This window comes from Engystomops pustulosus, chromosome 8 (assembly GCF_040894005.1).
Source record: "Engystomops pustulosus chromosome 8, aEngPut4.maternal, whole genome shotgun sequence".
NCBI classification, from domain to species: Eukaryota; Metazoa; Chordata; class Amphibia; order Anura; family Leptodactylidae; genus Engystomops; species Engystomops pustulosus.
Window position 1 is genome coordinate 36,433,798 of NC_092418.1, and position 23,501 is coordinate 36,457,298.

Here is a 23,501-nt window from a genome sequence, read left to right on the forward strand (position 1 = left end):
CTTAGTATCTATGTGTTACATGACAGTGTGTAGTGTCCTGCTGTAGCTCATACTCTTCAAGGTTCATAATGCCTTAGTGTCACAATATTTCAGTATTCTTTCAACGTTATCTGTTCTTTTTTAGATCTCTGCTTGCTGGAATTCCGTATCAACCCTTATTTTTTGCTTCCAGTGATAAAAAACAGGTCACATGAAGAAAATTTAGTGCAGAATGTGGCACATGTTAGTACTAAGACCCATCAACAGGTGACTGTAAGTGTATCACAAACTTTTAATTAGTGCAAATTACATCTCACCCAGTTCTTTCAGTAAAACAATTAACCAAAATCTCAAACGTATAAAACATGACAGTGACTGAACTGCAGGGAATCAGACATATAGATAAACAACCAGAGACAAAAACAACGAGAAAGAACACAGCACAGCATAGCTTCTACACCCGGCTCCACTCACTTGGGCTGGGGTTCAAGAACCATGATAGACGCCCCATATTACCAAAAGTCATATGATTAAAACTTACCGGTATGTTATAAAAAAAGCATTTTATCTTCTTTTATTTCATCCTCTAATGGGTGCATAGCCATGAAAAATGGCATAACCCTAGGAACTCTCATGATGGCAGGAGACGATCCTCTGGGACCACCATGATCCTAATAAAGTGCAGCGGGGATGATCTAGCAGATTTCTCTCCCCTGCACAGCTGCAGCTCTGTGACTTGCAGTGAATGGAGTCTGCTACAATTCCCCTTACACAACCTGGGTGGTATGGTGCTACTGTATACATTCAACATAGGGACACATCGCATAAACAGCGCTGAAGAATTCATTTTCACGAGTGGTGGACGTCCCAAGCGCTGCCCCATCATGGAGTTATAAGACGACATATATATATATTTCATGTGGTGACTATAGCTAGATCCTATGGATGTAAAATTATCGGGTGTCCACCCATCACCCAACTTAGTAATGGTTATACCAGGCAGGAATTGAACAGTATAACCTAGAGGTGACTATCATTATATTGTCGTAGTGTAAGAAATCTATCACGTACACTACAATCTAGGTGCAGCTTTGATCATCAAGCAGGGGCCTAAGGGGCTACGACCACCAATTAGCAAGGACATTATTATACGGGTGTCGTTGCAGAGTTGAACTGTGTGTAAGAACATAAACATACACACTCTAGCATCTTAGGAATCACGAAGATGATCTTCATAATACCATAACTTAGTTGTCTCTGGAAGACTGGAAAGTATCACATGGGTTACATATGAAACTAATCGGATAAATTCATACCCAACATTAATGCACATTGCAGTTAACCCATCGGAGGAATCAACGGCACAATTAACAGCACTGAGAGCCATCTCCCAGTTACGGCTGCCCACAAATAACCCGTGCCAGCTTTGTCAGCTACCACGCACAGCTCGTGACACCTCCGGGCACTAGCGCGGTAGTGACGCGCCTGATGAGGAATCTTCTGGATGCAGGTGCTTGAAGAGTTCAGAAGGGCCGCTGGAGGAACTTGTATGGGGGTGACCCCACACTGCTTGCTGGGCTCTTCTGGTAATACTCATAGGAACCTGGAGTCACTCCTATCAGGGCTCCATTCTGGGGGGTTTCTCCTTTGAGGAAATCATCTTCATCATCTGGGGTGGCACCAGGCTTGTATTAAAAAAAAAAAAAAATAATAATGTTATATGTCAATATATGCAATGATAACCACAGCCATCACAAATGGATAGTCCATAGTTCAATACTAAACGTTTGAACTTTTTTTTCTTTTAATATTAACCCTAACAAGGCTTGTTATCTGCGGGACAAATTGTACTATTTAGTGGCGCTATTCAATATTCCATGCAATATACTGGAAAGCTGGGAAAAAATTCCAAGTGCAGTGAAATTGACAAAAAACCCTTACATTTGCAGAGCTTTCTCGTGGGCTTTGTTTTTACAGGTTTTATTCTGTGCTCCAAATGACACTTCCTATTTTTTCTTTGGGTCAATACGATCACAGGGATACCAAATCCCTGTGATATAGGTTTTATTTGTTTCAGTAGATTTAAAAAAAATGTAATCTTTTGTACAATTTTTTTTTGTAAATATTTTTTCAAATAACTTTTTCATACTTTGGTGTATGAACCTATGTAAGCCGAGACCCCTAATTTTACCACCAAAAACTGGGAAAAACTACTGACTCGAGTATAAGCCGAGGGTGGGAAATGCATTGGTCAAACCCCCCCAGTAGTATACAGCCTGCCAGCCCCCAGTAGTATACAGCCTGCCAGCCCCCAGAAGAATACAGTAGCCCCTAGTAGTATACAGCAAGCCCCTAGTAGTATACAGCAAGCCCCTAGTAGTATACAGCAAGCCCCCAGTAGTATACAGCACAGCCCCCAGTAGTATACAGCCAGCCCCCAGTAGTATACAGCCAGCCCCCAGTAGTATACAGCCAGCCCCCAGTAGTATACAGCCAGCCCCCAGTAGTATACAGCCAGCCCCCAGTAGTATACAGCCAGCCCCCAGTAGTATACAGCCAGCCCCTAGTAGTATACAGCCAGCCCCTAGTAGTATACAGCCAGCCCCTAGTAGTATACAGCCAGCCCCTAGTAGTATACAGCCAGCCCCTAGTAGTATACAGCCAGCCCCCAGTAGTATACAGCCAGCCCCCAGTAGTATACAGCCAGCCCCCAGTAGTATACAGCCAGCCCCCAGTAGTATACAGCCAGCCCCCAGTAGTATACAGCCAGCCCCCAGTAGTATACAGCCAGCCCCCAGTAGTATACAGCCAGCCCCTAGTAGTATACAGCCAGCCCCTAGTAGTATACAGCCAGCCCCTAGTAGTATACAGCCAGCCCCTAGTAGTATACAGCCAGCCCCTAGTAGTATACAGCCAGCCCCTAGTAGTATACAGCCAGCCCCCAGTAGTATACAGCCAGCCCCCAGTAGTATACAGCCAGCCCCCAGTAGTATACAGCCAGCCCCCAGTAGTATACAGCCAGCCCCCAGTAGTATACAGCCAGCCCCTAGTAGTATACAGCCAGCCCCTAGTAGTATACAGCCAGCCCCTAGTAGTATACAGCCAGCCCCTAGTAGTATACAGCCAGCCCCTAGTAGTATACAGCCAGCCCCTAGTAGTATACAGCCAGCCCCTAGTAGTATACAGCCAGCCCCTAGTAGTATACAGCAAGCCCCTAGTAGTATACAGCAAGCCCCTAGTAGTATACATCAGCCACCAGTAGTATACAGCAAGCCCCTAGTACTATACAGCCTGCCCCTAGTACTATACAGCCTGCCCCTAGTACTATACAGCCTGCCCCTAGTACTATACAGCCTGCCCCTAGTACTATACAGCCTGCCCCTAGTACTATACAGCCTGCCCCTAGTACTATACAGCCTGCCCCTAGTACTATACAGCCTGCCCCTAGTACTATACAGCCTGCCCCTAGTACTATACAGCAAGCCCCTAGTACTATACAGCAAGCCCCTAGTACTATACATCAGCCACCAGTAGTATACAGCAAGCCCCTAGTACTATACAGTCTGCCCCTAGTAGTATACAGCCTGCCCCCACGGCCCTTAAAAAAATAAACTTAAATACTCACCCTCCGATGTCAGCGCGGCTCCCCGATGTCGGTGCGACTTACCGATGTCCCCGATGTCAGCGCGTCCCGTCTTCTTTCTTCTCCGCGGCTCCTCTTCTCTCTTCCGGCATGGGCGCGGCCATGTTTTCTTCTAGCAGGCGCATACTATGACGCGGCCGCTGCTGACGTCATAGTATGCGCGGCCACGAAGAAAACATGGACGCGTCCATGACAGAAGAGAGAAGAGGAGCCGCGGAGAAGAAAGAAGACAGGACGCGCTGACATCGGTAAGCCGTGCCGACATCGGGGAGCCGCGCTGACATCGGAGGGTGAGTATTTAAGTTTATTTTTTTAAGTGGGTAATTTTTTTTTGGTAATAGACTCGTGTATAAGCCGAGGTGACGTTTTTCAGCACTTTTTTTGTGCTGAAAAACTCGGCTTATACACGAGTATATACAGATTATCAATTTGGGACCCAAAAATAGCAATTTGGACATTTGGGTGCCATTTTCCGTTACAATGCTCACAGCCGGGAATGATCTTTCTTATATTTTGATACCACAAGTATTTTCAGATGGGGCGATACCAAACATGTTTATGATGTCTACATTTTTTTACAGTGGGGGTATATAATTTTTGCATTCTTTTTCCATTCATTTTTTTTTTTGGTCGCTCATACTATATACTGCAATACTACTGTATTGGCGATCGGCCATCCAAGATGGCAGCACCCACAAGGAGCTATGTTACTTTACAGGTTAACTGCCACGATCGGTGCCAGCACAGGTGGTAACAGGTGGGTGTCAGTTGTATTATACAGCTGACACCTGCTGTGTATTGAGAGAGCTCGGCCCATGATCTCCCTCCATACAACCCCCCTCCCCTCCCCGGCACATCTATCAACAGCATCAAGGATTGTAAACACACTAACATGCTGATGTATGCCCCCTCTTGCTGGATCCACTAAGCTTCCGATGCCCTTGTTTTTAAGAAAAAAAGGCTTTATGGATTATGGAAATGAAGTTCATCTGTTTTTTTTTTTTTTAAACTAGGGCATAAGAAGCTAAACGAAGAGTGGATCCTGCCAGAGGGGGCACATGTCATATGTCCGTGTGCTTGGTTTACAACCCTTCATCCTGGTGGTAGAAGTCCTTATATATACAAGGCCTATTCTATAAAAGCTACCGCACTTATGTGACTAGTAAACAACTGCTAATCTCTTTGCCCCCCGCCACCTCCCACATTCCCACAACAAAACTGTTCATTCAGTTAATTTTCCTGAGTAATTACAGGCAAACCATATACCTTGATTGGCTTTTGCGGTTTCATTTCCTCAGCATTAGACTCTTCCCACTGCTGATATAAAGGGTCTATAAGAATCTTACATCTGTAATAGAAAAAAAGTAAGTTGAAAATGCTAGAAAAAAAGCAAGGCAAGTACAGAAGCATTTTTATAAAGTTGGTGAGAGGGAGGGGGGATTTAACATGCCCTGTGCACTAGTTTTCTGTTAACATTTTCCCCCTTTGCCACCTCCATGCAGTGCAGACATAGAATTCATTAGTATATCCGTCACATTGGGAGCTGAACGAGGGAATATTAAGATTGGCGCTTAATGCAAGAGCCTTAACACATTCCCCCCCACTGACAATGCACCAATGGGAAACATCACCAGAAAACTTGGGTTCAAATTGGGGCCCAGAAAAGAACAGCCAAGAAAAACAAAATTAAATGACCATATGCCCTGATTTATTTACAGTGGTCCTGGAGGCCTCATATGCTGTATGGCTGCATTTATAAAGTGGTATTCTGGGCACGCCATATAGCTGGTGCGCTCATTGTGTGTCTGGCTGTGGTGCCACACTGCTAAATTAAAAAACAGAGCAAGAGATGGACAGCTCTGGCAGGAAGCCTTGGAAGCAACAGTTCAAGAGGGTCAAGGGATCAAGGAGAGTTTGTTGTAAGTATTAAAAGACATCTACCACCAGGATGAAGGACTGTATGCAAATGAGCTTGAGGGGCTCCATACTCCATTAACACTTATGGAGCCTGGAGCCCCTTAGGCTCATTTGCATACAGTCCTTCATCCTTGTGGAAGATGCCCTTTAAGGAGCTGGATAACCTCTCCAAATAGGTCACCAATGTCGCTAATGTTGAAAACCTATCATTAGGATAGGTCATCAATATCAGATAAGTAGGGCTGCCCCAATCTAATATGCATGACCTGTCCTAGGGATAGATTATTATCACTCATCCTGAAAACCTCTAAGTATATAGTAATACAAAATATAACTTCTCTATGATGTCTTAACATGAAGGCCTCAAAACCAAAGCATATAATACCAACCTTTTCAAAAGGCAAGGATCAAAAGGAAAGAAGCTGTCCAGAGGGTTAGTGAATGTTTGAGGAGCTTCTCCGCCAGTGCTGCTTCTGACAACGGGGATCATCTGCCGATTATTGCGTTCAATGATGGTGTAACAAAACACCAACTGATATTTCCTAAGAAACACAGACATTTCATGTGGTCAGATGTCACAGAGTTAAAGTAAAACTCCAATTAATAAACAAATAGGTTTACAATACATCAATGAGTCCAATATTTATTATTCTATAGAACTCGCAGAGCAGATTCTGCTTCAACACAGTATTACAGACCGGCCCCTGGTCAATGTGGGCTGGTTATAGCTATTCAATAAATCAGGGTTACACTATGATAGCCTCCTATTTCCACTAGTGAAGACAATGTACTAGTTATGAGGTGAGATCGCTCACACCAACAGAACTACTAAGGAGCCCTTATAGTAGGCCCTGGTTGGCCAAGACAAATGATCCGTCCTATGACTCTTAGACGTATGACACATGTAATGCATGACATGTGCGGAGCATGCTCAGTATTTGCTCGATTCTCAACTATGACTTAAAGGGATTGTACCAAGTTAGCAAGTTATTCACACTATAGAGAATAACAAGTAGATGGGTGAGGAGCCGAATGCTGAGCTGAGAACAGGACCCCCAGCAATCTGGATTAATACTATGGGACTGGTGGAAATTTCAGTGCACAGCGCTCTGATATCTCCAGCTCTGCTATTCACTGCCTATGTGAGTGCTGGAGATACACAAATTGCTGAGCAAAGCACTTGGCTATCGACTACCCAAGCCCTACATAGTAGCTAGTATATTTCTATAATAAACTAAGAAGTTTACACTTACCGGGTGATTGCAGCAAAGAAGTTAACTACTGATGGAAGACAAAGCTTCAAAGGATTAAGTTGACACATTACAATTCTTTCAAAATTCAGACCCTGCAAGTAGGCCAGACCTAAAAAAATAGAAAAAAAAAACAACACTGTATTGAACATGTAGATTACTAATTGATTTAAAGGGCACATCTACCACCAGGATGAAAGACTGTATGCAAATCAGCCTAAGGGGCTCCATTAACACCTATGGAGCCTAAAGCCCCTCAGGTTCATTTGCATACAGTCCTTCATCCTGGATGCCCTTTAATTATGGAAACAAAGGTTATAATCCTAGACATTTGCCTGTTTGTAAAGCCATGGAGACGTTTCCACCAGATATTGATGACATTGGCTCAATGATCAGTGTTACACAGTCTGAAGAGAAAGCTTTTGGGGTTCCAAATATTTCAATTAACCCCTTCGTGACCAGGCTTTAAAAGTTTTTAACGACAGGACCATTTTTAACAAATTTCATTCTTAACTGGTTTAAGGGCCTTAACTTTCTTTTTTTGTGCAATACCATTAAATAGTTTGTTGCATTTTTTGGTGACACATAGGGATAGTTAAAATTAAAAAAAGATTTAAGAGACATTTTTCCATTTTTAGTTTTAAAGATACCAAAACTAGAGAGAATTTGTTTTCATTGTAATGTGCAGTATATTTTTTTCCAGTTTTTAAAATAACTAAAAACAACCATTGTAAATGAATTCCTTGGTGTGTGATGGTCATTTTGATATACAGTATAATATATATAGGCTGAGGCAAACAGAGAGTCTATGGCAATGTTTTTTACAGTGTAGTGGGGTCTGTTTTTTTATTTTATTGGGGAATGTTAATGTGTATTTTTAAGTAATGTATTAGTATGTAATGTGTGTATTTTAACTTTATATGTCCCCCATGAGGTCACCAAAAAACCCCTGGGGGAAATTTCCCCAGTTATAGGGGGAAATTACCCCCCGTGAGGCAGATGTTGGATCACAGCTGGACTGGGTCTAATCAGACCCAGTAGTTTTTATTAACCCCTACAGACCATCTGTAGACCATCCTCCTTTATGCATCGCACTACTTCAGCGCGATGCTGTGAGGATCAGAGAAGGAAGATGAGGTAATCTCCCTGCACCCTAGGGTCTCCGGCTGTTGCAAAGTCCTGGTCCTGTTCCCAGGCAGGAACAGGAGAAAACTGCAGCAACATCAAAAGGTATCGCTGTAGACTCGAGACCGGTGCCCGCTGACGTCTAAAGTCAGTGGGCGATTGGGATCGAGTTAAACAACTAGATAGAGATGCAGATAATGACAATCTGAACTGCATGTGTGAATAGTGCCCTTTACACAGTCTATTGAAACACAGCGCCTCACAAAGTTTCAGGTTTTACATAAATTATTTATAATAACCAGACACAAACCTTTGCGCATGCTGCCGTCTAAGAGCTGCTTATGGCGGAAAATCAAGGTATAGAAAACAGCCTGGCAAGCAGCATAGAAAGGTCCATGGAAGGTCAAGTCACAGAAAGCCCGGCTCCCAGCATCCTGATTATCTATGTAGCCATGGATCCAGTTCACAAGGAGATCAAGACAAGCCTTCACTGTCCTGTAAAACAAAAAATCATATTGTAAATATAGATCCGATGTTGTAGTCTCCACTATCAGGATTCACCCAGGCTCAAATAGTATTTTACAAAGAACAGAGTAAAATACACAAATGCATGTGAGCCCTCTTCAAACATCCTTAACGGCCCTGTTAAAGGGTTAATCGGATTTTTCCATTCAAGATAATAATGAGCAATCTCCAGGACATGCTGTTACCTATGAATACATGTCCAGCCAAAGATACATTCTCTACCCATGGGATATTGGGCACAAGTCTTACAAGTCATGAGATGTGTGTGTATACAGGAAGGGTTTAGTAAGCAAAGACATGCCACACCTCTCTGGAGGCAAAATCAAAAGCCTCAAAATAGATTTCCATACAAATACTAAAGTTCCTTACCGTTACATTATGTAAACCAGGAAATAAACTTATGACAAATGGACCATTCTACACAATTTCCTGAAATATGTTTATTACTTCCTAATGGATTATAAGATACTTACACCAAAGGAATGAACTTGGCTCGGGCAAGGAGGCTTCCAATGTAACTCGCTGCAGTCTGTCGGATAATTGGAGGGTTGTTGGGATTCTGCAATTTCTTCCATAGATGTTCCAAGAAAGCTTCTGCAAGTCCCTGCATTCAATATTATATATTAATAGTAGTGCATACATACTAGATATCCCTGCAACAAGATTCCCATATTGTGTATGCCCCCTGGAACAGACTATTAGGCTCACAAAGCCATATGCTAAATCTATTTAAGTATATATCAGCTGAGTGTGTATTAGGAAGGATAGGATACGCACCAGTTTGAAGCTGCAGATGTAAAACATGGTAAACTGCACATGACAGCAAGCGTGGGTGGGTAAAATCAGCTTGTCAAATACAACTATAAGATCTTTGTATAAATCCTTCGCTTTATTAAGGTCAAAACCCCCTGCAAGATAAAAATGTGATTACAACATAAATTATTCATTACTATAGAATATACTATAATTATCAGTTTTCTTACAATAGAGAACTTAGCTGTGAAACAGCAGTGATCCTGATAACGGAAGATACATTGACGTCAATGAAGAACAAGGTAAACCTTCTGTTTTTAGTTTCTGTTATGACAGAAAGCCCCACACAGGTGTGAACTGAGCCTTACACAAATGGGACCACGCTCAACAACAACGAACCTGCTGTGATTTTTCGGTCTTCCTGAATAGTCTTAAAAGCTATTTAGGTAAAGGTCTCAAGTATGACAGCACATGGGTTGGAACAGACTTTTCATCTCCTAACCAGTTTGTGCTGTGAGGTACTATGCAGCATGTAAATTTAACAGCATTTCTACTAAACAGTCCTATAAGTTAGATGGAAGAAGCCACACTGACCTCTACAGAAAAGTTTATAAATGCCTCATAGAGAACCTCATAGCCATTACTTAATACTATACAGTGGTGGGGGCAAAACTATGATACACGTGCAAGTGCCCTCTCTGTGGGCACGTGGGCCGTTTCCTCAGCACATTGTTTAACCAGATAAGACTTATTATAAGACAAATTCTCATTTGTGATTCCCCCTTTAAGAACAAACAAAATGATTCCCATATTGTGTTACTTGTCCTTTTATTTCCAAAGTTATGGCATTTTCTGTTCTGAAAGTGTCTGACAAAAATCTCTCACCTGTCTACCTGTATCTGCCCTCAAGCATTAGTTTGCCCACAAAACCCATGATATCTTGTGGTCTCAAAGTAATTTAGCAGCAAATCCCCAGTTTCCTGCACTACCAGGAAACCCAAGACATGCCACAAGGACCGGCGCAAGCACTAGGCATACCTGGGCAAGTGTCAGGGCCCGGATCTGCTGGAGGGGCCCACATAAGGAATTCATAGGGGTTAGGCCGGACTTTATATAAAATTACCATGAGGATGCTGTTTGGGATGATAAATTAGGGAATATTTTAGGGAACAGGAGACTGTTATAGTTTCTGAATTTTTGATGCCGCCATGTGAGTTTACTGTAAGAGGCTCTGTCGCCCAGGGGCCTTATGAAACCTGGAGCAGACGCTGCATGCCACACTATTTTAAAGCCACACATTGTGGGACACAAGGAGGAGAACATGGTAGAAATATCATGAAAGCTCCTGCTACAGAACCTGCAATTCTTCCTGTTCTGGGGCGCAATAAGGCAGTTACAACAATAAGCTAAATTTTTGCTTCTTCCTCCTCAGAACACTGAAGGCGTTAAAAACTGTGCCAGAGCAGGAAGCAATAAGTTACTTGTAATTTTCGCAATATATATATGGATCTTGGTTGCGGTTTTGGCTGTCGGATCACCATCACTGCCATACAGAAGTAAATCATACTTTGTTTAATACTTTAATTTTCTGCGATTATACAAGTAACATGATCTTGGACCATCATCTTCATCAGTTATACTCTGCCAATACGCACCATTGTTAAAGCAGATGTCTTTGAAGTAAGCGAAGATGACAGACATACACAAGTCCAAGCGTTCAGCAGCAGGGAGAGCCATTGTTTCATTTAAAGTATTTGGAACAACCTGTGGAGGGTCTTCATCTTCATCCTGCAAAATGAACATCTTTATAGGGAATGTGTCGATATGTGTCGAATAATCAGGAGTTGTTAAAACTGGATAACAAATTCTATCACTTTTTCCTATTCCAACCAATTTTTTTTCCAGATTTGATCTTCCATCTCCTGCCCATGATTATGGGGGCTATCTTGCTGCCTGATCTCTAATAACAGATGCTAGTGATATACTTTAAAACAGAGGCTGAATTAGGCCTCTGCAAACAACGTGAAAATAGGGACATGTAATGGTCCCAAATGGGTATAAATCAATACGCCAGCATGTACCGCAAAAAAAAATACTCCTTGCATAGGTACGTACACCAAAGTGTGAAAAAGTCATTGGCCTCAGGAGTTAGGCAAAATGGCAAATTTTTATTTTTTGGACAAAAGATTTTAATTTTTGCTAAAAACCTATTGAAACCTATATGATTTTGGAATCCCTGTAACTGTATCAACCCAAAAAATAAAAAAGGAAGTGTCATTTGGAACACAAAATGAAAGCTGTAAAAACCAAGCCCACAAGAAAACATCACAAATGTGTTCTTTTTAATCAATTTCACTGCACTCGGAAATTTTTTTCCAGCTTTCCAGTACATGGAATGGAATATTAAATGGTGCAATTTGGTACAATTTGTCCTGCAGATCGCAACCCCCAACACATCTATGTAAATGTAAGAATAAACCATTTATCGCTTTTGGAATAACGGGAGTAAAAAACAAATGTGAAAACGAAAAAAGGCTGAGTCCTGTAAGGCAATGGTCCCCAACCTTTTTTGCCCAGGGACCAGCAGCGAGCATATATTTTTTCTAGGGATCGGTGGACAAATGTTAACAGTTATGTAATTAGGCAGATGACCTCGCCTCAGCTGTTGTAATGCGTTTCAAAATGCAATGAAAGCACAACCAAAACGCACGATGTGACCACGCCCTTACTCGGAGACGAAGCATTAAACCGGTTGTCTGAGATTTGAAAAACATGGCAGCTTATTTTTTTCTGTAAAATGCATCACACCTGACCTTAGTTCGTGCCAGTAATGTAACTCAGTTGTAGACATATGATAAGGTAGGATGACAGCTGAACAACCTGTTGGACTTTTGACCTTCTGCAGAGAAGATGTGTATGTGGCCAAGAAGATTAGATTATTAGCAAATTCTGTAAAAACTGCCACAATCTCCTGCAGGAATCTATGTGTATAGAAAGCTTAAGGTGTGAAAGGAATCTTGAGTCTATTACCATGTTAAATAGAGTTTCTTCTGCAGCATTCTCCTTATCGGCAGTCCACGCAGCTTCTTCTGCATCTTCTATGTCATGGCGAGATGCACTCACCTGAAATAAGAAAGAAAACACAATCACTAAACTGTAAATGATAATAAAATAAGGAGGGGTCAGACCTCACACAACATCCCGTTACTACAGTCATCCGTTGGAGCAGGATTTGTGGACGTAACAGACCAAATAACACAAGATTTATTCTGTGCAATGCAAACACACCAATCATTTTGTGCACAGTTATTATTTTCAAAGTTAATATTTTTTTTTTACTAAATCTCTCTTCCTATTGTAAACAAACTAGGCTTACTCACAAAACTTTTAATCAAGATGGGCCATAGTGTAGAGCTCCTGTGCTGTATGACATCAGTAAGGACACTTAATATATTTTGTACCCACAGACGACCCCCCTTTGCTCCTTTAACCCCCTTAAAAGGAATATGGGAGGGCAATTTGGGACACTAAACCAACAACAGGTCTCTATGGAAATGTGGTAATAGTGTCTCAAATCCCCTTAATTATCTTTTTATAAATATTTTTGTGCTTTCTTATGTTTCCATCAGCATTGCTAATTAAGTTCTAGTTTCTTTAGTATGAGTTGATGATATGTTTTTGGTCACCATTGTGGGTTATATGTAATTTAATGATTAACATTAAATTACTTTTTGTGGAAATTACATTTCCCAAGTCCCTTGCGCTGTAATATTGTGTCACTGACCAAGGACATCACTGGAACTTCATTTTGCAGGTCGTACAATTATGGCAATACAAAATGGGGGAGATTCATAAAGGCTTCTCCGCCAGTTCCTGCCATTCTCTGACTCGCACGCCACAATGGGTGTGTTTGGACGGGCCGTGAACGCCCGGCCTGTGACATGTAATATAGTCTACACTGGAAAACCAGCAGAGACCATAGCAGAATACCCTGCCAGGTCTGATCGGGTCTAAAGGATGGAATAGGCGCAGTTCACAACCGTATTCACTAAGAGGCCAGAGCCTCTTAGTATATAAGGGCTAACGAACGTCAGCAGAGGGAATTCCAAGACTGATGTTCTAAACAATAATCTTAATGGATATATAAAAGGACAGGCATCCGTGATAAAAGAACAAAAAAATGTGTCAATCTAAATTAGTCATATTCATGATTTTTTTATTACCAGAACAGTACAGAATGGGAAACCAAAAGATTTGTTTTTAGAAAATAAATATATATATACAGGCGGTCCCCTACTTAAGAACACTCGACTTACATACGACCCATAGTTACAAACGGACCTCTGGATATTGGTAATTTATTGTACTTTAGTCCTAGGCTACAATGATCAGATGTAACAGTTATTACAGGTGTCTGTAATGAAGCTTTAGTGTTAATGCTGATTCTTATGACAACCCATGTTGTCGTGAAGAATAATTACTACAAGATCAATAAATTTAAATACTTACATCAACTTTAAGCAACTTTTCGATTATGAGTTCCAAGACTTCCAGTCTGAGCATTGGGAAGTACACAGTGACCCGTAAAATGTTATGGATGTAACATTCCTTTAAAAGAGGGGGGAAAAAATTAAATACATAAAATCCGCAACATTTGGATGAGCTTAACACTCTTTTACGCAATAGGTGACAAGTAGTAGCTCCCTAATGTGTGCCTATAAATGGTGGAAATTAACGGATATATAATGGATACATTCTGCTATTTGAATTATGAAAGACTACAAGCTTTATATGGCCCAACTAATAAACACATTTCAAACCATATGCTGCTCCAGTTCCATGGACCGAACACTGTGCAGTGGTTGGGAATCCTTGCATCCTACAGAAATATGATACAATGACTTCCTATCTGCCAGCCAAACTGCAGCACCAATACCGTAACATTTCTTACACTGTCTATGCTGTCGATCGGGAGTCCATGCATCATATTTCTGTACGATGTGTGTATCCTATAGTATTAGACCAACATATGGCTCTGTTTCCACAGGCTGCACATGTTTAAGTTTAATAAAGAGGCACTTGGACTCTCAGGATAGAATTACACGCTTCAGAATGAAAGCAGAAAATTGTGTTACCTAAAAATGTAAGCAGATCCATTACAAGAGTCTAAAAACTTGGCTACACTCAAAACATTTTTTACCACAATAATGGTAAAATTAAGGCTTAGGACACATGTTAAGGTTTTTGAAATACAATTGAAGCCAAACCTAACAATGGAAAGCAAGAATTGTGTCCTTTATAAAAGAGTTTCAGTCCAAATACCTGCCTGACCCTATCTCCTGTATCTACCAAGGATGGAAAGTTAAATATCATCCAATAAAAGAGTTTAGCTTGGAAATCTCACCATGACTCTTGATGATTTTTTGATATAGGGAAATCTTTCCACAAGAATTGGCATAAGAAAACGTGGAGTTCTGTATGGAATATAAAAAAAAAATACATATGCAGATTATAGACGGTTATGCCTATTTATAAGCATATTTAAGAAATCATCAAATATCTCCTGCTCTTGGTAGGATCCAGAACTTGAGCTAGACAAAGCAGCTCCCAAGGCTTAAAATTCCCATATTCCAACCAAGGGTGATGCCCCACATCGCGTTTTGAACCTGTTTTTGGTCCATTTTTAAGCAGTCCGTTAAAAAACGCATGCATTAAAGAACCCATGTGTTTTTGGAAAACCCATCCGTTTTTGACAGTTTTACCAATCATCTTAATTTAAAACTTGTCAAAAACGAATGCTTTTTCAAAAAACGCATGGGTTCTTTAACGGACTGCTTAAAAACAGACCAAAAACCGGTTCATCACCCTAAGAGGGTTGGTGATGATCGGGAAGAAAAATATAAAGGATATAGGGAACTATGGGGGAGCTGATACTTTGAATGCGATTATATAAAGATAGTATTTAAATCAGAAAAACTTTTTCAACGCTAAAATAGAATCAAGGTAATTTTATTGCTAAAAACAACAATTAAAGGTATCCTAAAATAGAATTGGATAAACCCTTATTGTTTATAGTTTATTCCGTGATATCTGATGTGCCAAAGGAGGGAAGGATACAACTTTTGTTTTTACAGCCCAGGCCTGCTATACAGGCTTCGTAAAGCCCGGACAACCCATTTAATAAAATGTCAGGATTGTGTTCTAGGTGAAAACAGAACAAGAGATATCCACTATTAATGTCACAGTCCGGAATTGATATCTGTATTTAAAAATCAATTTTTTTTCCTGTAAATTTAACAGAGGATATCTCTGGCCCCCTTTCACTTAGAAACACAATCCTGGCGCCAAGCCCAGCCAAAGGAGCGACACAGCTTCATTATCATAATTGTATAATTGTTTTATCAGCAAAACCACTCAGCACAGGGATTAAACAAGATATGTGCCTGCATCAGTGTAGCTACAGCATTCTCAAGGTATGTTTGGTTCATAATGCATCAAATCAAATGGTAGATTTTCTTTAATGATAGTTTAGCTCAATGCCACAAATGGCCACTAAAATATGTGCAGAGCCGTCTGCTTTTGGCTCTATACACGATGCAGCTATTAGCTGATTGGTACACAGTCCGCAGGTCAGATTCCCACCAATATAGGCTATGTAATGAGATACAGTTGAGGCATCTGACATTGGTATAGCTCTGACTTCCAAGAAAGCATGAGGACATTGCAGTGCCGTACGAAAGTATCATCACATGTACAGCCTGCACCAGTCTGTACTGTATACACGATATCTGCTTGATGTCACTCAAAGGCTCTGCTTCCAAAGAATAGAAACCTGTCTTGCTCAAGACATATCATAAAAGGTGCAGACCTACTTGTCTATCACATCAGCAGGACACATTTTGCTCTGGGTGAAGTGAAGAATACTTTTAAATTTATAGTAGAAATAAAATTATAAAACTTTTCATTACATTATTAATACTGTAAACCTAATTTGATGAAGCTCTCCTACCAAGGGCGTAATTTGAAAGGATGCAAAGAGTGTGGTCGCAACTAGGCCCAAGAGGCCTGGAGGGCCCATAAGTCATTTTCCCAGATACCAGAAGACTAGAAATATCATACATTATAGTTGGGGGGCATAGACCAGTGAGACAGATTTCAAACACAAAGGTGACACAACAAGGAAGGATAACTTATAATAAAGAAAATACTTACGAAGGAACAAATTGCGCTATCAACTGCAGTGCCCTGTGGCAGGTGTTAAATCTCGGAACAATATCTGTGGAGGAAAAGAGAAATCTTTCAGTGTGTGCCATCATAGATGACCCATGCTATGGATTATAAAAGACTATTCTTTGCTGCAACCGATCAACCACAAAGTAAACCACTCGCTCATTACCAATAACCCATCCTACTGGCCAATACAATCAGCCCTAATAAAAAGGAGTAAAATGGCACTCACCCTCGTCTTCATCTTCAGAGTCTGAGATCTGTAAATCACCTTCAGTTATAACCACACGAGCTGAAAGAAAGAATGTCATTTAAAAAAAGGCCCAGCTACAAGTCGTATGGACAGACAATATTACTACCACAGATAAAAAAAACAAGAATGTTTGGGTTGTCCAGAACTAGAAGATCTAAGTTCTCTAAGAATTGACCATTTTCCAAAAAATGAGAAAGTCTAGGGTACTGGTGGCGGACTAATGGCACAGATGACAGAGCCCTGACTGTAGGCACACAGGCAGTCATTCCAGTATTTGCCAGACAGGTTGAGTGACACAGAAGACCTCCTCCTGCAGTCATGGGTAGCCCAGGGATGTGCATTTTTTTTAAAGGAACACTTCATGGGACACCAAGAGCAAGGAAGTGTGAAAAGGGTTGGATTATCATTGGAGCCTGCCCCTCAATTCTTCTTGTACAATGAAAATCAGAAATTCAACAGTATTGGGCTGAATTCACACAAAAGTATGGGGGACATATATATGGCCACAAGCTTGCAGCTGTACATACGTCCCCCAAAGACAGCAGTATGCGTACAGACTGATATGGTGCTGCATACGTGTGGCACCGTACCAGTCCGTACATGGGGAAAAGATAGAACATGTTCTATGTTTCCCCGTGTGCACGGCCGTACGCCATGCATCTCTATGGAGAGAGGAGCGTTTACCCCTCCTCCTCTCCAGTGTGCTGGACGTACCCAGAGGGGCATATGTTACTGTGAATTCTCCCTTAGTGTCGTTGAGACACCAATATGATTGGAAGCTGTGGCAGAGCAGGTGTCAATAGGTCCCCGTTTAAAGGAAACCTACCACCAATCTACCTATTAAGGTAGATCCGGTGGCAGGTTCCTCTAATGTAAATTTTAATTTGTACGATATTCAAATTTTCTAAAGAGGCTACTGGGGCGTGAAGTAGCTGGAGCTGAGGCTTCACGACGCGTCTACTCCACGCCCCAGTAGCCTCTTTTGCTCTGCCTATCTTGACATCTTCAGCGCGCAGCTCCTGGTAGCTGCACACACTCATCTGAGAAGCTAGGTTCTGTGCATGCGCAGAAGTTCCGGCTCCAGAGCAGAGACCGTGCAGAAACCAGCTTCTCAGCCGAGTGAAGATATCAGGGTAGGCGGAATATATGAGGCTACTGGGGCGTGGAGTTGCCACACCCCAGTAGACTCCGCTCTGGCTACTCCACGCCCCAGTAGCCTCTTTCGAAAATTTGAATATTGTGCAAATTAAAATTTACAAAAGTTATGGGCTACCAATAAATTAGCTCTAAAAAGGGCTATACAACTGTACATTAGAGGAACCTGCCACCGGATCTACCTTAATAGGTAGATCCGTGGTGGTAGGTTTTCTTTAAATTGCTGTGTTGGTGATTATCTAAAAAGAAGGCTGTAGTTTGGGCACTCGACCACTAAAAGTTTCACCATCACTAGTCTAGGGAAAACCACTGTGTGTTGACCAACTATCAATACACTTATTCCCATATGTTCACAGCCAGCAGGTAGGAGCTTCGATTTATAAAGAGGTCCTTCAACACAACACATTTTTTTTACCTGGTACAAAGTGGGAGACAATCATGTTCAAACAAGGTCGCAAGTAGACAGTCTGGGCTGACATGAGGTTACCCAAAAATGCCAAATATTCTTCCACAACTTCTCTGCTTCTGCTCAGCCAGGGTAGTTTCTAAAGAAAATGAATAAGGAGTAGAATAATTTCTAGCACGTCTAAACATTCAGGTTCCTTGCAGTTTACATGTACCAAAAAATTTGCTGAAAAACTCAAACCCAGGCTTAAACTCGAGTCAAGAAAAAGAATGAAGTTAAAACTCACCTCTCTGCCGTGCTCCCTAGTGGTCTGCTTTTCTTCCGTCAGAAGCGGCAGGTCCGTGCACGCCAGCCGTGCACGCACGGACCTGCTGCTGCTGTCAGAATAAGAGAAGACCTGTGGGAGGCGCTGGAAAGGCGAGTTTTGACTTTAAGGGCTAGCTATATACAGGAGCAGGAGGAAAGCTATATACGGCACATGAGCTGGCTATGTATGGCGGCAGGTGCTGGCTATATACTGGGTGCTAGCTGGCTATTTACTGGGGGGGTGGGGCTGGTCGGCTATATACTAGGAGATTGTTGCTTGAGGGAATGGCCTGGCCATATACTAGGTGGCATGGGCCGGCTGGTTGTATACTAAGGGACTTGGGCTGGTCGGCTGTATGCTGGCACCTATGCATTTCCCACCCTAGGCTTACACTAGAGTTATTAGATTTCCCAAGTTTTTAGTGGTAAAATATATTGGTTTATAATCGAGTTGGCTTATACTTGAGTATATATGGTATATTGTTTATTGCCGGGTGACTTATTTTTCACATAAAATCTCAGCACAGTTACACACCCATAAGACCAAACCTACCACATCACCAACTTACCAGCACAATGTTCACTAGCTGTTCATAATCAATTGTCAGGTAAGTAACTGAAATCCTTAATTCACGCAGCCAGTTTATAATCTGTCCATCCTGTGGATGACCAAAGACAAAAGGAAATAAACGTCAGAAAACTAATGTCACATTTATGAACATCCAAAATGTGATACAACAACTATAGTAGACGTTACCTTTATCTCTGGATCCGTCAACTGATGCTTCAAAAGTTCTAAGTCTTCTTTGTTACCCTAACACGGATAAGAGTGCACAACTTAGTAGTAAAGCTCATAAATCATTGAAACATTCATCGTAAATATGGCCATGGTAGTGATCAAATGATCCACATAAACAGGACCGATCCGATAAATAGGTGCTTCTGGGATGACGCATCGCTTCCAGTCAACCATGGCCAGTGGCACATAACTATGGACTGTGCCCTGTCTGGACTGAGCACAGTGCAGAAAAAGGGACTCCATGAATCATAATGATATGTGATGCATGGATTCCTGCTTCCCTGAGGCTGCGCCATCTGGATTCAGATGAAAAGCAGGGACTCCATGCATCTCTACTTTCAACAAGATGCTCCAGTCCTGCCCCCTGTACTGTGATTCACGGCTGATGGCCTATTTGTTATAACTAGCCAGAACCCCCCAGGTCTCTTAACACGAAGGGCTGGCAATGGCTACTAACGCTAGACATTGGTAATGACACATTCTACGCACCTGGGAGTACTTTGACAGAACTTCAGTCACTGTTCCACCAAATCGAACAGTTTTCTTTGGTGGAGAGTTCAGAAAATCGCTGCTTTCAGCCATCATGGTGTCTCTTTGTAAGATTTATAGAACCTGCAGAGGATGAAGGTACATTTAGTAATGTTATTTTCATTGTATTAAACGCTACTGACAAGCCTCTACAATGTCATTTTTGCATCCGCCTGCAAGGAAGCCGTCCCCATCTATGTCCCTATATAACATGATTGCCCCACAATGACAAGAATTACCAAAATAGAGTTGATGCAGAAATCCACTTCATATCCACTATGATCTACAGATATTCACCTTGGACGTCATCACATGAAATACATTGCATCTGGTGCTTTATTTTTTTTCTGTGGTCTTCCAACAGATGCACTACAAAAAAATCTGCAGCATTCTGTATGCACATAGCCAGAGGCCGGTTGGACGTATAGCATATTATGTGCAGAAAATGTTCAACATAATACAGTGACTGTACAGTATGGAATTTATCAAAATCTCAAACTTTGTGCTAAAAAAATCTGCAGTGTAAATGGCTTTTTGCTGTGGATTTATGATTTTACCCTTTCCAGCCTATACCCTTTTTCATTTCCATTTTTTCCTCCCTTTCTTGAAAAATCCATAACTTTTTTATTTTTCGGTGTACGGAGCTTTATAAGGATTTGTTTTCTGTGTAATAAATTGTACTTCCTATCGGCAGAAATTAATTTTCCATGCCTTGTACGGAGAAGCTGGAAAAAAAAATCCATTTGGAGTGAGCGTGACAAAAAAATACTTTTGCGCCGTTTTCTTGTGGACCGTATTTTTACAGTTTCACTGTGGGCTCCAAATGACACCCCCCCTTTTTTTGGGTTGATGCCATTACGGGGATACAAAATTTATGTACGTTTTAAAAAAATTAAAAACTTTTAAGAAATAAAAATTCTTCATTTTGCCATATTCTGTCGTGGATAACTCCATAAAACTTTGGTGTATGCCACTTTTTAAGGTGTCATTTTTTGCAGGACGTGATGACGTTTACCGTGATACCATTTCTGGGACTGTATGATCTTTTGATTTACATTTTTAAGTTGCAAAATGACCAAAAAGTGGTGTCTCGGGACATACAGGTGCTATTTTCCTTTACAGGTTCACCATTGGGAATAACCTTTTTTTATATAACTATAGATGGTGGCGATACCTCACAAGTTTATGATTTTTATTGTTACAGGCGGTCCCCTACTTAAGAACACTCGACTTACATACGACCCCTAGTTACAGACGGACCTCTGGATATTGGTAATTTATTGTACTTTAGTCCTAGGCTACAATGATCAGCTGTAACAGTTATCACTGGTGTCTGTAATGAAGCTTTAGTCTTAATATTGATTCTTATGACAACCCAAAATTTTTAAAATCCAGTTGTCACAGAGACCAAAAAAGTTCTGTCTGGGATTACAATGATAAAATATACAGTTCCGACTTACATACAAACTCAACTTAAGAACAAACCTACAGATCCTATCTTGTATGTAACCCGGGGACTGCCTGTAATTTACTTACTATTTATTCAACCCTCTAGGGCAGTAATGGCAAACCTTTTAGAGACCGAGTGCCCAAACTACAACAAAGACCCGCGTATTTATCGCAAAGTGCCAACATAGAAGTTTAATTTGTGATTTATACTCCCTTCTCTGTCACAGTTTTCATTGATACCAGCACTGAGGACACCAATAAAGCAGAAAATAGTCCCAGGTACAGCTGTCACTTTAAAATAGCTCTGTGCACAGCAAGTCCTGGGCTGTCTGGGACTGCAGGAAGATACCTGGAGTCATCTCTGGTGATGGCCTGAGTGCCCACAGAAAGGGCTCTGAGTGCCACCTCTGGCACCAGTATATCAGTTTGGGGCGTTTTTGCACAAAATTACAAATCTTGGGGTGTTATAAAGAGCCATGGCTGTCATGGCAAAAGGTCCTCGCTCTCCAATTACGTCACGGGTAGTGACGATCACAGCAAGATCGAGGTGACCACTCACCTCCAGCTGTTATATGCTGCTGGAAACTTTTTGGCGTGTCAATAATACCCACAATTGGCTCGTCCATGCAGAAATAAGTTGTGTCCATGTTTAGTGTAGGGGATTAGTGTACTGTATTAGCCATAGAAAGCAAAAGAGTGAACAAATCAGGCAATACCTTTTTGATAGTGAGCTTTAGAGAATACTAGTTCTCTTCACCAGACAAGTCTAGTGTAGGGGACAGATGTTAAAGATCCGCAACTGCAGACGCAGCAGCCAATCGCTTCAATGGGAGCACAACCTGCAGTTATTACACACAGGGAATTCTCTTTGTGCTTTGTATTATTCTATCAAATACTTTATTAGGTCTAGACTGTCATAGCATAACAGAAAGTTGGTTTAGGAAGTGTGATCACTGCTTTGGGGTGTAAATGGGTGACACAGGGAACCCCCTTTCTGTGCACACCTCAGTCCATGTTTGACCATTGTGTACAATGGGTTTAACATCTAGGATGGGAGCTTTTCCGATCCAGGTTGTTATTGTGGGTGCTGAACAATGATAAGACAGCTGAGCACCTGCAGACAACTTATTACACACGGTTATGTCAAGTGGTAAATCAGCAGAGGAATACAGTAGCAGTGTAACGCGTAGGATTTACATATACGCATTGTGGCAACGCCTCCTCGATCCGCAGCAAATGACATGTCCTGAAATAATCTTCTTCTGTAGAGAGGTGGACAATTAGAAGAAGTACATAAAAACCTGATCGAGTGGTCATAAAGGGGTTAAAAAGAAGAGCCATCTGTTGTGATCCAAATTCGTCTATGATCCAAAACGTAAATGTTGGCAGCTCCTAAAAAAACAGTCCACCCTATAGAGTGTATAGTTGCAGGGTGATATATGTGCGGTAATCGGTGGGGGCATGATTCCTCAGCCGCTCCTATATTTATTGGACACCAGTGTAAGGTGACACCAAATGATTCCAGAAACTGAGGACAGACCCCCATATTTCGGAATTATGGGTGGGAGGTCCCAGGAATAACCATTTATGGAATTCCCTATGAACAGTCACCACTGTCTAGGAGGGAGAGAAAACCCCTTTAACTGCGTATTATACTTCGCCTTTAACACTATAACCTGGCGCTAATTAACCCCTTCCTGGCTGCGCTGAGCCGGACAATAATCAGAGAGGCACGTGACAGTCCCGTTCGGAAGTAGTGATGTAGAGGGGTGGCCGCGAACCTACCTGAAGCAGCCGGAGGTAGCCCAGAGCCGGGACAACGTGCTTCACTTGCCACACGCAGGAGGAAAAGCCAGACAGGAAGTACGTCATCCCGAACAGGAAGTGGGGCGCCGCGGATAGCGGGGGAGGCGGCCATATTGAGAGTACAGCTCTAACTCCTCGTGTGAGAGAAGTCACATAGGGGAAGCTTGTTTTACCGAAAGAAAGTTCCTGGCCGATATGATACAGTCGTTATATATTAATGTAGACGCTTTGGCTTGTGTAGCTGCTCCAATACATTGTTATGACCGTCACCTAACCTAAGGGATCATTTCATTTGGAAAGTCGCTTTTAGATACTGTCCTATCTGCAGGCAGCATGTTATAGAGCAGGAGGAGCTGATCTGATTGTATATACTATAGTGT

General features: G+C 41.7%; 1 protein-coding gene across 1 annotated transcript; it reads right to left on the bottom strand.

Annotated features, from left to right (window-relative positions):
- Nucleotides 1-251: 251 nt before the first annotated feature.
- RRN3 (RRN3 homolog, RNA polymerase I transcription factor) lies at nt 252-23,241 on the bottom strand. The gene is made up of 18 exons (XM_072120670.1): nt 23,101-23,241; nt 19,828-19,950; nt 19,297-19,353; nt 19,109-19,198; nt 18,243-18,372; nt 16,652-16,711; nt 16,405-16,468; nt 14,597-14,666; nt 13,702-13,800; nt 12,223-12,315; nt 10,848-10,980; nt 9,217-9,347; nt 8,913-9,043; nt 8,225-8,409; nt 6,793-6,901; nt 5,929-6,081; nt 4,889-4,970; nt 252-1,664 (listed from the first exon to the last, which is right to left on the bottom strand). The coding sequence occupies exons 2-18, from the start codon at nt 19,921-19,923 to the stop codon at nt 1,503-1,505; spliced, it is 1,845 nt and encodes a 614-aa protein (XP_071976771.1). The 5' UTR covers nt 19,924-19,950; nt 23,101-23,241; the 3' UTR covers nt 252-1,502.
- Between the last annotated feature and the right edge of the window lie 260 nt (nt 23,242-23,501).